Source organism: Diabrotica undecimpunctata, chromosome 6 (genome assembly GCF_040954645.1).
Source record: "Diabrotica undecimpunctata isolate CICGRU chromosome 6, icDiaUnde3, whole genome shotgun sequence".
In the NCBI taxonomy this organism is placed as follows: Eukaryota; Metazoa; Arthropoda; class Insecta; order Coleoptera; family Chrysomelidae; genus Diabrotica; species Diabrotica undecimpunctata.
Window position 1 is genome coordinate 9,354,512 of NC_092808.1, and position 18,312 is coordinate 9,372,823.

The window sequence follows — 18,312 nt, forward strand, 5'->3', positions numbered from 1 at the left end:
GAAACAATCGTTAGTGTTACAAAAAGTAATTATAACAAAGCTGATATGAATTTTAAAAAAGTTTTCTAGTTAAAAAATGAATTCAGTATCGAGTCTCGTTTACAAATATGTCATTAGTGAAATGTTGCCCTACAAGGTGTAACTTAAACCATGTCCAAAGCATTACAAGGATATGAAGTTGATTTTTCAGAAAATATAAGAAACTTTCAGAAACGTTTCAAGAAATGCCTATTTTAATGAAAAGTATTACAATAAGTTGACAGTGATTTTCTACTTTTCATGCCTTTGCGAGATGCCAATATCATTCGACAACAGAAAAATCTTCTAGTGTAAGAAAGGAACAGTGTATTAAGGAGAGCAATAAAAAGTTAAATAAAAAACTTACGAGGAATTGTGACTTAATTAATTAAATTAATAATGAAAATATTCAAAAGGATTAGACCATTTTTCAAAACGTTTTCGTTTGGTAGACTATTTTTGTTTAGTTTGGTAGACGTTTGGTCAGGGATACTTAAAAATAACATTATATATAAACTATATAATAAAATATATATATGAAAATAACATTTTCAAAAACCCACTTACATAACAGTTTAGTGGCTTTTAGTTTAGTTAAGTGGATTTTTGCAAATGTTTAAATAAGTAATACTACCTACCGCATAAATATTAACAGTCAAAACTTTAACCTTTTTGAATAAATTAAAATTTTATTTTTAATAAAAAAAAAATTACTAAACGGCTCATCCGATCGTGACGTACGACAGCTCGTTGAAAAGGGGAGGGAAGCACAAGTACAACAACAACAATGCCAAAAGGACATTACAACGTATGATGTGGCAGCATAGGACAACGGGGCATAGCAACATAGGAAAACAGGTATGGTAACATGGGAAGAAAACGGGGCATATCTCCATTGTTATACAATAAAATCAAACATGGCAACATGGCCAAAACGGCACTATATCGTATTTTCGTTGTTATTGGTTCAATTATACGTCTAGGAGACGCGTTCTAACTCATATCAGACGTACAGCAGACGCATAGCAGACGTATAGCAGACGTATATCAGACGTACATCAGACGTATAGCAGACGTACAGCAGACTCAATCTAACGCATAGCAGACGTATAGCAGAAGCAATCTAACTCATATCAGACGTATACCAGACGCAAGATGGGACAGAACAATCGCTAAAGAAAATCATGACATTTGACAGTTGACAGCCGCCATCTTGTGACATCTGTCGCCAGTGACGTCACACCGTCTGGCCAAACCGGCCCATACTCTGCTATGTTTACCAGAAATTATCGCGAATCTCCGTCAAATCAACTCACAATGGCGGATCATCCTAGAATTGGTTTGAATGCATGCAAAAGTGTATCGATCTTGTTGGGACATATTTTGAAAAGCAATACAGTACTTTAAGTCTATATATTTTTTGTCTTAGTGGCTATATGCAACATCGTATATGCATCATTTTAGTCTTTAGTTTCAATTACTGGGTTTACAATTTATACCCCATCAGTCATACGTATTTTATTAATTTACATCAGCAACCCTCAACAAAAATATTTGGATATCTTCATTAATTTATGTTTCTCTACCTTAGAACATAAAATCAAAATATTAAACAAAAGAATATATTATGAGGCTCATATTACTTGACTGAAATAGCTAACCTAACCTAATATAAAATATATTTCAAGCTTAACGATTTGCTTAGTTTTTATTGAAAGGAATTGAATTATAATCATGCAACGAACATTTTAAATTACTTTTTGTAGCACGTAACTTATATATTAAACCCCTTTTTGCCCCCCAAAAAATGTACAATGAAAAGGCATCAGATGAAAACAGATTGATTTGATTTTTTTAAATGAAAGGTGCCGGCCATTTCATTGGCTTACGAAAAAGCCGAGTCCGACATTATGAAACGTCGTCCTCGTAATCCATGGGCGGATAAGTTAGTAAACGAAAGGTACAGATGATAATAAACCAAAGAATATCTATCAAAAGTTATCAACAGCATGTAGAAGTTGGGAAAACATTTTTTAAAGTTAAATTTGCACTGACTTTGAATCGATTATATTTTGAACACTTAAGATCTCGTAGAGTAGTAAGAGGAACATGCATTTAAGACATAAGATATCACAGTCTGGGTTTTATTTAGTTTAAGTCAATTTTCAGCAATTTATAGTTTGAAAATTTTCTTAAATTGTCACTAATGTTTTATTGAATTAAATTTTTATTGAAGGACTGTAAACGCGTGGTTTAAATAATTTGACAATGTAGCTTTTTGGTTTGATTTTTCTATTACAACTACTTCAATATTACTTTATTGTTTGTATATTTTTGGTCCTATAGTGTTTGTCATTAGTTGGACATTCCGTTATTGGTTCACTAATGGGCAATCACGAAAGATTTTTTTAAATTTCAAACAAGGTAAATAATCTTGAGTTTTTTTAACTGCGTCCGATAGCTATATAGATCAGCTTATCTCTACATATTTACATATCCTCCAATTATAACTTTGCACTTTTAACCGTGTAGAATGGAATTAAATGTGGTTTTTCATTTAATTCTCAAATTTTTGCTTTTCGTTGTGTCCTCTGTTTTGTTTTGACTTTACATTCGATTGATTTTACATTTTTCTTACATAATTTAAGTAGTTTCATCTCACATCAGACTTTGCCTTTTTCTAGCATTCATTCCAAGTTTACTGTTTTGTTTTTTATCTATAGATATACATCGTTCTACGGATATATAGACCGTGGCCTGGAGTTATTTCTTTATGATGATTCGTCTAAGACAGTGAAAAACATCAATTTTAAAAACAGTTACAGTCTTTGTCGCTTTGTCAGAATCATTACTTACTTTCCGTGACCGGATCACTTCTTTAAATCTTGTACTGTCAATACTCGGTCACTTGGGTGGCCTTTTCATTGGCTGACATTAAGTCAAGAAAAGAGCCTTCTTGCCTTAAGTACATACTAAGCAATATTTGCTCAAGGTTCTGTATTTCGCAACAATCACATCTGTCATCAAAGATACAACTATATAAAACAGTCATACGACCTGTAGTGATGTATGGTAGCGAAACGTGGACAATAACCAAGGCAAACGAAGAGCGGTTACGTGTTTGAGATGAAAAAATCCTAAGGAAGATCTTTGACCCTGTGCTTGATGGAGCAGCAGCACATTATAGGAATAAGAACTAATAAAGAGCTCGAAGAATTATTTGCAGACGCTAACATAATAAAAGAAATATAAAGTCCAGAAGACTCCAGTGGGCAGAACACTTCAGAAGACATTCTGACGAAAGAATAGTAAGCCTGTTATGGGAAGAATGCCACTGCACGACCTCGACTTCGATGGAGAGATAATATGGCACAAACCTAAAACTATGGACGTGGAGAATTGGATTGGGCTCACGACAGAGACGAATGGAGGCATGCTGCCAAGTTGGCTAAAACCCACGAAGGGTTGTAACTTACAGAGTAACATTTGTCATCCTCTAAATACCTCCACTGCTTCAAATTTGACTTATATTATGATGTGCTGCTTCTGAACCTATTTAAGGATCTCCAAATGGTGTAAGGTAATTGGTAACCCGTAGCCAGTTCTTCTTTAGGATCTAGGGCACCAACGGACAACGTTTTCCTCCAAAACTAAAAAGCGTCTCGTTCCAGGGTAGCTCGATAAATCACTGTTACTGCTTTAACAGTTTTCATTAAATAAATTGACACTGTAAGGTCTCAAAAAGTAAAACGGTTGTTATAAATATTACTTTCTTCTTTCAGCTTATCATAACTCAAGATTTCCTTGCCTGTCCAATGCTCTTCCATTTCGTAAAAGCTGGTGTGCAATCTGGTCAGGCTGTATTTTTATTATGTTCTGTTGTGTACTTATAGGGTCATTGCCAAGGTGTTTTAATAATTTTCATGTAAGGCGACTATTCTTTCCAATGTCTAGTTCTTCAAACAAGTTGTTCCATCTTTCGGTTCTGGAACATTGGACAATGGGTTTCTGTCATGCGTTTCCTGATGCTGCTGGAGCAAAATTTTCGAATCACCGTCAAGACTTGCTACATGTTCTGTTCGGAAACTTCTTGGGATATGCTTTCTGTACACAATTTTGACGAAATCAATAAAATTCAAAGAAAATTCTCATAAAAATTTGAACCTGTCGAAAGAAGTCCAGGGCACACGAGAGCTATAAGGAACACCTCCGATTATTTCTGCTTTTGGTAGTGTCTGCTACAGGATCAGGCGAAATACCAAGAAGGAATAATGCTAGGTTACTATAAGCTATAAGCCTGGAATTAGTATCATTACAGGGTACCGTCTGTGAAAGCACATATTCGCTTTTTGTTTTTATCGATCCTAGCAACTTCATTTTTATAGAAAATAGTTCATTTTGCGTTTTATTATTTACTACCCAACCTTCTTTATATATTCGTAGGACATATTTGGAGTCGGGCATTTAAAATACTGCCCAATAAGATCAATACGTTTTCGCATAGTTATGAACTTTTTTTCTTCTCCGAATGAGATAATCCACTCAAGTATGCCTTAATTTTACGGTACATCACATGAGGATTTTAGTTACACATCTTAGACGATCTGCCACAACAGTTGATTTGGGGCGACCTTCACCAAATTCGTGTTGAAACTATTTACGATGAAATCAACGAAATAACTAAATCGGGAAGTTGTTTCCTTCACTTACGATATAATCTTGTTAATCGATTCAGTATTTTTATGCTAGTTTACGTGAAACATTTTCAAAAATCATCGTATAAAATCGTTAATGATTTAATTTTATCAGTACGTGTTTTTTTTGCGAAATAATAGAGAATTCTTATTAAAAGATGTCAAATTCGTTCTTTACGATGTTGACATTAGTATTGATATTTCTGCATATCTCAGAATATCCTTTTTTTCGCTAAACGAGTATCTGTCGAATTCCTGTCAACTTTATATCTGATTTGTCATAGCTTTTGGAATAGGTACCTTTCTGAAACTTCTATATTTAATTTTTCTTTTCGTTATTGTTCTACTGTCTGTTTTCTGTTTATATTGTGTTGATTACTGATTTTATTAAGACTCTATAGTTCCTTCTATCTGACAGCGATAAATTTTAAAGAGCCTTAATAAAGAGGTCTGGAGTCAATAGATTAAAGGACACTAGAAATAACAAATAACTCCGTAAAGAGCTGTCTTTATTTAAAGTCTTGAAACTTGGTTTATAGTTCGACTTGACGGTTCTGATTCATTTTTTTCAAACAGTAATGCTTTTTTCTCTGGGAGTTGAACATGGACACGCAATTAATAACCAAAAGTCTTATTATTTAACCGAATAGACTTTCTTTTAGATATGATCATTTCAAAAGCTACATACGTCAATTATTAGTTATGTTTCTCTATGTAATTTTTTATTTTAGTAATTTTTGATCAGCCGTTGCATATTCCTCTTTTATTAAAGTAATTAGTAGACTTAAAGATTTATTGCAAATTTGTTACGGATAAACAAACAAAGTCAAGGTACGTTTTAATGGATTTTCATTTCTCTGCTAATTTTTCCAATTCTTAATCTTATTTTTTCTTATATTCACAGCTTTCGAAGTTTAAGCTCTCTTTAGGCTAAGCTAAAGATATTTCAGTATGTCAACAACAACAACAATGTTTTAGAGTAAGAATTTTGTCACCATTCGCGTCAGTTAGTTCACTCATGTTGTTCATAGGACTAAATTATTTTTTATAGTTAGTATCTTAGTTATTTTTGATACTAGAGCATCTTTAATTCTTAATAAAAATTTAAGAAGGAAGAAGAAATTTTATACTGATGAAATCCTCTTCTCTGTTTTCAAAATTTCTTTTTGTTTTTGAAAAATTTTCAAACGCAGCATTTGTTCCAGCTTAAAAATCACTCAATATTTTTTTAAACAAACTGAGAGAAGTCAGTTAGGGTAAGATCTGGACTGTGTGGAGAACAGACGTCTCCGTATTCGTGAAAAATCGGCTACTATTATTTTATTGATAACCTGAGAAACTCTAGAAGGCGAACTTTAATATTCCAATTGGCAGTGGTAGTTTTTGGATCATCAAAATGAATTATACGATCTTATAACGGGGGAACTCTTACAAAAGCTACCCAGTAACGATACGAGTTGTATTCTGCAGATATTCAATGCTATTTTGAGTAGTGGAAGTTATAATGTTGCCGAAGCCAGGGAAACACCTGAAGAAATTACGGCCAATCATACAGGAATCGGTCTGTTGTCAATTGTATCCAAAATGTTTGAGAAATTGTTGTTGAAATAGACCCACCGTAGTAAACAAAAAACTCATACCTGATTACCAGTTTGGTTTCCGTCGCGAACATAGCAATATCCAACAGGTACATAGAATTGTAAAACAAATCAACAACGATGTAGAAAATAGGTGGTACTATTCCGCAGCCTTTCTGGATATAATTCATTCTTTTGATAAGGTCTGTGAAACTGGTCTACTCTATAAAATCAAAAAGCACCTATCACATAGATTCTATGGTGTGCTAGAATCTTATCTATCCAACATATACTTACTAGTTAGACACCAAGAGGAATGCACTGACTTATGAATGTACCCAATTGAATCAGGTTTACTTCAAGGCAGTGTTCTTGGAGCTGTGCTTTACCTACTATATCATGGATTGGAGATGTAATATTAGCATCACATCAAAATGCAGATAATGCTACGAAAAATCTACAATTGTCAAAAACCGTATTGTTCTGAAGCTATTTTCTTGTGGCATTTTAAAGTAATTTGTGAAGAAGGAACCAGAGATTGTGTTTACGATCAAACGCATAAAATTGCAATATCTGGGACACGTTATGAGAAATCAGCACCGTTACTCCCTGCTGCAGTCTATATTGCAAGGTAAAGTCAAAGGTAAGCGAGGACCCGGTAGAAGGAGAATATCATGGCTGCGGAATTTAAGAACATGGTTTAAGAAAACCTCAACGGAGCTGTTTCGAGCCGCAGCGAGCAAGGTCATGATTGCCAATATGATTTCCAACATCCGAAACGGATAGGAACCAGAAGAAGAAGAACCAGATCCTTCCTCTTTTAATATGGGTAACCAGATCCTACTGCATTATGCCGAGGGATTTGCGAAACTGGTCTCATTAGCATAATTAGGGCCGCTTCTTTGATTTTTTTTAAGAAACGGATGGTAAAACGGGACTTTTTTTAACATATTTACTGTTTAAAATGCTTCTGATGGAGTTACCAAATTGATGCGAATGGACAATAATACCTTTGTTATAAAAAAAACCAGTTGTTTGTTGCTGACAGCGCCAGTCTTTTATTCTTCTGTTACTTTTAAGAAATATACTGAAAAATGTGACATTCAGCCTTTAATTTTCTCTTTTTAATTTAGTTTTTCTTTTGTTTTAACTAATCCTAGGTGCCTGCTATTTCTTTGGCTTATGAAGAAGCTGAGAGTGATATTATGAAGAGACCCCCAAGAAACCCACAAAATGATAAACTTGTCAATGATAGGTGCATTTCGTTTTTATTTTCTATACATGTTTTTTTAATAATATAATTACTAACTTCCTAACAATGTTTGTTGTACATACGAAACCTGTCAGTCAATTTAGAAAATACGCCAAAGTTCTTTATTTCCGTCTAAATTGACTGAACTTTGGATTTTATTAGTACTAAAAAAATTCTGATGCCTGGGTATTAAACAAATAATAAACGGAATAGCATGGGTATTATTCTACTAAAATATTAGTTAGACGATAACCTTTGGGTGTTGTTTTTAATATATTTCGAAAGTCTGATTTGTTATCCAAAAGCATAACTTATAATCAAGCTGATATATAAATTAAGTTGTTTTGCTGCTATACAAAATATTTAAAGTCAACTCTTGTTTAGTTTGATAGTAGAGGTCTATTTTTACAATTTAAAGAGTATTTTAACACTGTCAAATATTTAGTTGGTTCCCCTGAAAGGTCATATTCAGTCTATAGATTAGCGCAGTCTCGTGTGCATCACAGATGATTTGGATTTTTTCCCATTTGAATTTGAATCTTGCCTCTATAATTTTCGACAAACTTATTATAATCCATCTGCTGCAAATTCTTGTTTATATAACCATTAGCAAGATCTGTTTGTTTATAATTTTCACATATATTTTGTCAGCTGCACTCTGTGTGATTCCTTTTCTGATTAAGATATCGCAAATATTGAATATCATATTACTATATTACGAATATTTAGTTTCGTAATTCAGTCGTATTTACTTTTTTTTATTCAGAAGAAGAACAAACGACGCTAGAACCGGAAACACCAGAAATTACCGCAGTTTTCCTGACAACTTTCCTTGTTTGTTCCTGATATATTCTTATCCAACGAGTAACCAAAGAATGGTCACTTCCAGCAGAGCTCCCCATACCAGGAGAAGGGTAATCTTGTTACCCAAAGACCACATAAAAAATAAAATGGAAAAGAATATCAACAAAAGTGACCCATTGCAATCTACAATCGCTTAGTAGGGAAGACAGGAAGCCCAGCAGTTGGATATTAATGTTGATAATATAAAAATTAACCCAAGGGAAAGTTTGAAGAATTCAGGACAAGAAGGACACAACGGCGAGCTTTGGGACGTGGGTATCATCATCATCAATCAGCCTTGAGTTGTCCATTGTTGAACATAGGCCTCCTCTAGACTTTTCCATCTGCTTCTGTTCTGTGCCTCTGCTATCCAATTGGTCACGATTCTTTTGAGGTCGTCGGTCCATCGCGTTGGGGGTCTTCCTCGGCTTCCTCGATGTGAGGACTGGTAGAATGCACTGGTTAAAAGCTTTTCTTTTTAAATGGATCGGGTAAAAGACGTGGGTATACAGATCGCTTATTAGAAACAGGGGATACTGAAATCAGCACAAAGAGTGCCACTTCGCTTTTTGTCTTCAGCGACTTTTCTTCGAGGGAGAAAGAAGTGATTATGTAGTGAGTAAATATAATGAGTGTATTATGTTACTATAGTCTTCGGTATTCTGTATCTAAAACTTTTAAAAAATGAAGCCAACAATTGTGATCTATCTAACAATCGCTACTATGCCTTTGATCACAGACCTACAAGTCTGTCAAGCTCGTCAGTTGCCTCTTGCAGTTTTTAATAAGTTCTTGAATATGTTTCTAATAAATTGGACACTTTTTAGTATTAGATTTGTGCAATATATATTGCACAAGCGATAGAATAATGGCTTATTGTTTAGAGAGTTTCCCAAGTTAATGATATCATCACATCCTCGTAAATATTTTGATATTGTGTACTGATTAAACTTATGATTGATATTAAGTTATTTTGGATGACGAATCAGACGATATTTATAACAGTGGGGTACAAATTAACTATTTTTTGATTTTTGTAACATTTTTGTAAACAAACTGACACAATAATTACACTCCCTTTTCCCGTTACGCGTAGATGCCTTGCTTAGCACTTAGCCTTGTATTGTTCTTAGTCTTAGAAACGATAGTTTTTACCATTGATAAGGATTATGTTTATGTTTAATTTCATTATTTGTGCGATATGTTCAATGTTTTCACTTCACAGTCATTTGCTTTGCTGTTGAATTGACATGTTTTTGTAAATATATTTAAACGAATTCAAAACTAGAACAATATCATTGTTTTTCAGTTGGAAGTAAGCAATTCGCTTACTAGTAATGTTAATAGGTTTATTGTACACAGAAAATGGACCAGAATGGTCAGAAAATTTTATTTATACAAGTATAAAACATTTAAGGTTACCGTAATTACAAACTACAAAAACAATTCTTGACCATATCAATAATTCCCATCGTATGTAAGTTGGTAGATGAGTCGGAGGTAGATGGAGAGATCATAGAACAATAAATGACGTTTTTATACTTAATATTGAAGTCTCCAGTTGTGCCAAAAGATTGATGACATCGAAATTATTAGACAAAAGAACCAAAATGACTATCTACAGAACACTGATTAGACCCGTAGTAACCTATGGATGTGAAACTTGGGTAATGACGAAAAAAGATGAAGCCCAACTCAGGACATTCGAGAGAAAAATACTGAGGAAAGTATATGGCCCGGTACAAGAGGAAGATGGCACATGGAGAATCAGGAGAAACGACGAGGTTAATGAGTTAAATGAAGGTTATGACATTGTAAGATTTGTGAAAAGTCAAAGACCGTCATGGCTGGGACATGTGCAGAGACAAAACGATGCAAAAACAACAAAGAAAATGTTACAATGGAAGCCCATAGGAAGGCGAAAAAAAGGAAGGCCCAGAACGAGATGGTTGGATGACGTGGAAGACGACCTGAAAACAATGAACATAAGACAATGGAGAAGAAGGGCACAAGAGAGATCTGAATGGAAGGACATAGCTAGACAGGCAAAGACCCATCCAGGGTTATGATGCCAAAAGAAGAAGAAGAAGTTGTGTCAATACTTAGAAAGAAGTGAGATAATACGCCATTCAATGACAAAGTGTTTGCGTGTTTGATTTATAAAATTTGGGTTTTTAGTGTTGGACTCCCGCTACATTAGTCCAACTGACTTTTCATGTTCACTTTTCCCCAAACATAGACGGATTGTACTTTTTAATTTATTATATAACTTAACGCAAGTCAAATTGACCCAGGTCGAGTCACTATTACATTATAACTGTGTCAGCGATGTCAACTAATTGAATTAAATGCTGTCAATTCACAGAAATCTTTTAAATATTTAAATGAAACCAAAATAAAGTTATTTTAGCTTCCCTCACTCAGCCAATGACTAATACCTAAATACCTTGAGTCGTAAAAGTACTTTTGTAAATGTTTTCAAAATTTTATTTAAAAATCTTTTGATTCAAATCAAAAAAAGGACGGTTCATTAAACTGTTCAGTGGTAAGAAATTTGTCTAATACGAACTGATTGGCATGAAACGAAAGTACTAATTTTATACAATTGGCAATAAGATATCTGATATCTATACACTTATATAAAAAATATAAAATAATAAAAAATTACAGTAGAAAACGGAATAGAAACAGCAACTTGTAGCAACGGTGACAACTAATCGTCTAACACTTTTAACTGTATGATATGGACCTACGTCCACAGCAGTGGACAGAAGAGGTTGCATGATGATGATGAAGTCACCAAATGGACGAAGAAGTATTGGCAGACCAAGAAAAAGATTTAAACAATTTAGAAGCCTAATATTGAAGAGGAAACAGGCTATAAATGCTACATAAAAGAAGAAGAAGAAGGAAGAAGAAGCCTTAATAGTTTCCAATGGGAATCAAATAATGAATCTACTATACATCCTTCGGACGACAGCATTTTCTGGTACAGCAGCTATAACTGAATATATAACAAATAATAGAAACTTTTGGACGACAATACGACACATACGGCAGGCAAAACGAAAGGAAATAAACGCAGTAAGAGATACTTCAAACCAAATACAAATAAGCCCAGAACAAATTGCTAGGGTATGGAAAGAATATTATGAGAAAAAATTTGATACCGAAGTGATAAAGGAAGACAATATAATCAATGAAGGCGAAGAAAACACAGAGCCAGAGCAAATAAGTAGAGAAGAAGTAATAGAAGGATTATCAAATATAAAAATAGGCAAGGCAGGTGGAGATGATGAAATTGAACCGGAAATGGTAAAATACATGGGAGAAGAAGGAATAAACTGGCTATGGAAAATATATAAAGAGGCGTGGGAAAAACAAACAATCCCTAAAGACTGGCAGAACAATATCATCGTACCGATATACAAAAAAGGAGAACATGTAAACTGCTACAACTATAGGGCAATATGTCTGTCATTGGTGTGCTTTAAAATATATACGAAAATAATAGAGACGAGACTGAGACAAGAAGTAGAAATGGTATTGGGAGAAGAACAAATGGCATTTAGACCGGGAAGACAGACAAATGACAACATATATATCATTAGAAACCTAATAGAAAGAAGCATAGATACGGGAAAAAAACTAGTATTAGCATTCATAGACCTAAGAGCAGCATTTGACACGATAGAAAGACATATTATAGGGAAATGCTTGAGGAAAATTAACGTACCTAATGCATTGATAAAAATTATAGAAAGTACTTACAAAGAGGTAAAAGGAAGGGTACAAATAACAGGGGAAAGATCGGAAGCATTTAATTGGAAGAGAGGTATTAAACAAGGAGATAGTCTCAGCCCTTTGCTATTCATAATAGTAATGAACGAATTGATAAGAAACACTAGAGTCAGAACTAATCAATTACAGACAGTAATAGGTTACCGCAGATTACAACCGGTAACAATAGAGTCCTTAATGTATGCAGACGACATAGTACTAATAGCAGATTCCGAGAATAAAATGCAGAAACTAATGGATATATGGGTAGAACAAATAGATGAACTTAAAATGGAGATAAACGAGGAAAAAAGTAAGATAATGATAATCAGCGGCAAAGGAGATAAGGAAGATAATCAAATAAAGATAAAATGTAAAAACTCAGAATTGGAAATAGTAACAACTTACGAATACCTGGGAAGTATAATAACTAATGATGGAAAAATAGACTGGGAAATAACAAATAGAGCAAAGAAATCAAACAAGTTATATTATGCGTTAGCCCCAATAATGGGAAAAAGAGAACTTACACGAGAAACAAGAATAAAAATATATAACAAAATAGTGATACCGACTGTGCTCTATGCAAGTGAAAACTGGACAATTCTGGAAAAACATAAGAGCAGGATAAACGCAATGGAGATGACACATCTAAGAAAGATAGTTGGAAAGACAAAATGGGATAGATTAAGCAACGAGACTATTACGAGAATGGCCAACCAGGAACCGATAATGAACAAAATAGCAAAGAGACAAATGAACTGGTATGGGCATCTGATGAGGATGCAATCCAATAGAATAACAAGAAAAATTTATGAAGCAAAAAACATCGGAAAAAGAAAAAGAGGCAGACCAAGAAAAAAATGGATACAGCAAGTAGTAGAGGCGGGAAAACTTAAACAAAAATCACTCGAGGAATTGAAAATAATGGCAGGAAACAGAAAAGAATGGAAGAGGTGGGTAAATGGAAATTAAAATAGCTAGCCCAAATCCGACACCCTGTTAGGGTAAAAGGAAGGGGAGAAAGAAAGAAAGAAAGAAGCTATAACTTGGTTAACTACTCACTTAGAAGAAAGTCTACCGGTCTCCTGAGACTGTCGAGCCGATTATCAAGTACTGTAATGGCCAAAATAGAGACTCAAATTCAAATTTACCTTCGAAAACTAACCAGACAAACATATGTTTTTACTTGTATAAATAATTTGTCTTTATCGGCAATTTTAGCTTATAAATGTTAAAATAATATACAGTAAACTTCAGTTTTAATGTATTTAATGTTAATCGATGTGTAAATGGATTTGTAAGTAACAATTAGTAATACGGTGGTAATTTCTTTTATATATATTTCGATATCTAATATTCAACAGCAAAGATTAAAGAGTTTAGTCGTTTTTTTGTTGAAATAAATCGCACATATCAGACACACATACCTACAGACTAGGCAAAACCAAGGAGCAGTGCTAGCATGTGAGTGTTCGCCCTCTCACATCCGTCCATTTTGTTTTTGTGGTTTTTTTTTTGGTTTTTGTTGACATGTATTTGTTTGGCCGAGCTCAGGTACCTGCCATTTCCCTGGCATACGAGGAGGCAGAATCAGATATAATGAAGCGAAGACCTAGAAACCCTTTCAGTGATAAACTCGTCAACGAAAGGTAATAGAATGTCTTCGATGCTATCCTACTTTTTTCTGAACACGAGCTGTTGTCTAGCTCGGTACTTAACTGCCTCGATAAGGCTCGGCTGCATTTATATTTCTTGAACTTTACGTTTTTCTTCATTCTGCGAAACTTCTGCTTTCCCTTCATCCCATTTTACCATTGCACATTGCACATGTTTTGTTTTTGTAAACGACTTAGTACTCAACTGAACAGATCACAAATCCTTCCAAATATATTTCAGCCGTGACGCAAACTTATCGCTTTTTTATTTCTAAAAAGTTGTTTTTGTCATGTGCTGTTTGTTTTAATAACAACATCTATACATAGATGGCATAGATACCTAATAAGCAGTGACTGAGTTCTAGATTGCCGATATACTATCTACGTGTTTTAAACAACAACATTAAACTAATTGCTTAATGTTTGTTACATTGGTAACAAAATTTTAGTTAATAATTTCATTTTTTTTACTTGACTTAATATGACAATTTAACTAGGTTATATATATTTTAAAATAGAAGAGTTTAAAATAGTATTGCTAGTATTTATTGGGTGCGTTTCTGGGACAACTTTATTGAAGAATAATTAATTTGATAACATGAAGTCAATTTTAATTTAAGAATCGCTGTTAAATAATAATAGCATGTGATTGTTCTCTAAAACGATGATCACAACCAATCATGGAAATAAGATTCCATTGTTACTAATTTTACTGTAAATCATGAAGGCATTCATAGTATATAACAAGTTTTGAATATAATATTTCGTTTACTGTCCATTATCATTGGAAAAATTCGCATGTAATTATAATTTCGAATTGTTTGTAATGCCCTCTGTTCGATTCTTCTCGATCGACAATGATGAAATAAAATGTTAAAGTCGTGAAGTAAAATGTAGTATCCATAAGTCGCTGGTTCATATCCGGCTCGAAGGACCAATGGATAATTCGAATGTCATTATAATTTCGAATTGTTTCTAATGCTCTGTATCCGATTCTTCTCGATCGACGATGATAAAATAAAATATTGAACTCGTGGAATTAAGTATAGTTTTATTTATCACGTATTCGTTTATAATCACATCCTAGTACAGTTTACTAAGGAATTTGTTACGCAGTTTGCTCTAATTACTAAAATGGGAGCAGTTTACGTTCATAAATATACCAACTTCTTCCAGACTCAGGGTTTTAATTGGTAGACCATGCTATGGAAAGGAGAAAACTGTCATGCTATTGAAGATTGACATTTTTAGCATGAGTTTACATTGAATTTTGGTGTAAAATTAGAGGCGAAAGCAAACAAGAATGACGACTAAGAAGAAGGAATTGACTGGAAGAAGGAAGGAAGGAATGTTTTATTAAAAATATTACTCAGCAAGAAGAACACATGCTCTAGGAGAGAATAATTTTGTATGTAATCGCATAATTATCATCCAATAAAGTCTTTTCAAAAATGAACCTCAAAAATACTGACAATAATATTTTAACGTCTTTAAAATGTATATAACAAATATAACTAAAACCAAAATATTTTTTGAAACTTTTATTCTGTAAGTAATTTCCGACATGCGAGACGAAATGTCAATAATTTTTTGTAATCATACCATTGAAGCTGATCATAATATATATTAATTAAAAAAAGCGGATACATATTTTAACAAGAGCAAAGTATCAAATTTTGGTTAAAAATGGTTGTTGTTCCAAAGTTTCAATATATTTAGCAGTATTGTGCGCAAAGAAAGAGCAGGTGGTTTCTCGACTTTTGAGCCGCGATCTCGAATTATTTTTTCAAAATGTTACGTCTGAAGCTGATATATCAAATTCACCAGCTATCGGCGGCCTTTCAGAAGACAACTTCATTGGCTGCTGCATAGCCTTTGATATTATCTGCTGCAGACAAACCAAATTGATCATATCAATATTTTATAAGCAGATGTTTGGCTCTCTTTATCCACAATATGTACAAATATATGTATACATAAATTTCGACAACCGCCATTTTCGAATCAAAAATTGATATTTACTGCATTATGAACATACATAGATGATGATCACTGGCATAAAATAAATACACAATACTTGATACTGATAAAAAAAACAAATGTCACAGAAACATACAACTTACAGTTGAGTTTAGGTCGAAAATGCTTTACTTATCTCTCACCTCTTAGTACACCTTCACCTACATGATATTTTCACCTCTCACAAATGAATTCAGAACATACATGACAATCCTCCTGCATAGTAACTACATACTTGTACGTGGTTTTCGCTTGTGCCGATGGTGAGTAGCAATGAACGGGCTTTTGTCGAATCAACATCCTTCACCTCATTTCTTTCCATTGTTAAGTTGTAGAAAAATAATATATTTCTATGATGACATATTTATTGTAACATAAATAATATTATAAGTGTTGCAAATAAACTTGCTGTGGATATTTCAGAAAGAAACAACAGTAAGAACTGTAACTTTAAATGATATTGGTCTGCTTTTAATATAGCGAGCAGAATCTGACAGTTATAGCAAGATATAAATGTGTTATTTCACTTGATAAAGGCAGTGCTGTGCTCTAATCACTTATTTCCCCTAGTTTTAGCTCGAGTTGAATCTTTGGTTGTATTTAGAAGCTCCTCCAGACTAAAATTTAACTCAATCTTACAACTGATGGTAAAATTCTTTCTTTCTATGATTGAATCTACCTGGTTCACTTAATTGTTAGCAAATGTAATTACGCAAGAAAACAAAAGTTCTCAGTACGCAAGAAAATAAATTATTAACATTTAACAACAATAACAATAACGAATTATAAATTAGAAGGGAATGGAGAAGAATAGATAACTTGGACACATTTTTTTTTCGGAAGCCGTTTGTCAGATGGTACTACAGGCGATTAGCTTAACATTTTCCTTTTATTTATAATACCTATTTCATTCTAAAACCATGTATCAGCTAGTAACTGGTTACCACATGTTTTTGGACCCACTTGGTAGTCTCTACAAGTGTTTGCTGCCTGCAGTCTAATGTCTCGCAGTCATGGAAGATATGGTTGACTGATTTAGCCTCTCTGCTACAGAGTGTGCAGCATAAGTCTCCATGCAACAGTCTGATTGTATGCAGGTGTCACTCGACTGCCGCATGTCCAGTAACGAATCCTGTTACTATACTGAGCTGATTCCTGAGTTATGTTGTGGTCAGATCTAGGCTTTTGCCGATGGATGGTTTTTTTGGCACTACTAAGACATCCTCTGGACCAACGTATTTTTTATTTTATCCTCTTTTTGCAAATTTATTAGTTTTCTCATTGCCAATGATTTTTCACAAATACTAATGTGATACCGTTGTATTTCTAGTCTTGCTTAGACTAGAAAAAGAAAAATAAAAAGGAAGGTCTTCAGAATAATCGAAGGACCAGAAAAAATCAAAGAAGGAGAACTTCAAGGAGGAGAGCGATTCTTCGATCACGAGGCAAGAACTCGGATGAAAGAAAAAGGTATGGTTTAACATATAAACGCTTAGGACCTGACATGATTCTATCACCTCTTAACGATTTTATCACTTCTATCATGACAGGAAAAGTGCATAACAAAGAAAATAGAAACTGAAAACCAGATGTAAATAACTACAGAAATGCAGATGAAATTATCAAAGTCCAAATATTGAAGAAAATATCAGTTTATTCAATATAAAAATCGATGTCCAAAAAATGAAAAACAAACGAATGCTTATACTCTTGGCATTAAGTGTCGTTAGCATCGTTAGCTTAACAATCCTTTGTTGGTTTTGGCTTGTTTCAGGATTTTTCTCTTCTGATCTGTCATTTGCTTTGTTTTTTTAGTTAGTAATTTAAGATTTTCAAATCTTGTTCCACATGTCCCATACGTCTCAGTTTTGGTGTTTTCTTTGATCTTTTTCCCACTGGTCTCTGTCTTATGAGTACGAGAAGTATGCGCGGATGGCTTGTGTCTTTTTGATTCATTATCACTTAGCTCCAGCTGCTACTACTTCTTCATTAGCCCATTTTTTATGATAAAAATTAGTTTCGGATTATTTTTTGATCGTTAACAATTTCACTTAGGGTTTTCTGTTATTGCGGCGATGTCAGCGCCGCAATTTAAACGAACATTGGCATTGTGGAAATACAATGGCATACAATGCACTAGGATTCCTGTAACTGGCAATGTCTTTTTCTTATATATATTTTTAAAAAATCGCTTGCAAATGGTCGTCTTCTATTGGACAATGGTATGCCATCTAGCATGTTCGATTTTTTTTGTCTATTTTATTACAGTTTATGTTTAAAAAAAAGCTTTGAGGCTGCGTTATTGTGTATATCTAACATTAGACTACATGTGTAGACCTAGATGTGGAATTTCTTAGTTTTCGTTTATCTTGTTTCTGGATATAGTTAGTTGAACCTACAAAATTTAACAAGAAATCAAAATACACGTGAATTATTTTTACGCTGAATTTACTGTTTCTATGTCGTTGTTT

The 18,312-nt window shown here is 33.7% G+C and overlaps 1 protein-coding gene across 8 annotated transcripts in view; it reads left to right on the top strand.

The window, feature by feature from the left end:
• The window catches only part of Atpalpha (sodium/potassium-transporting ATPase subunit alpha), a 202,484-nt gene that overhangs the window by 157,120 nt on the left and 27,052 nt on the right, over nucleotides 1-18,312 (top strand). For 5 of the 8 annotated variants that reach the window (XM_072534178.1, XM_072534185.1, XM_072534183.1 and 2 more), the window contains one exon: nucleotides 13,722-13,816. The exons of 1 other annotated variant lie outside the window; for it this stretch is intronic. In XM_072534178.1, coding sequence (XP_072390279.1) covers nucleotides 13,722-13,816 — 95 coding nt within the window. Of the gene's footprint in view, nucleotides 1-1,883; nucleotides 1,979-7,449; nucleotides 7,545-13,721; nucleotides 13,817-18,312 lie in introns of all 8 variants that reach the window. 2 more of the 8 variants (XM_072534182.1, XM_072534179.1) reach the window with 2 other exon arrangements.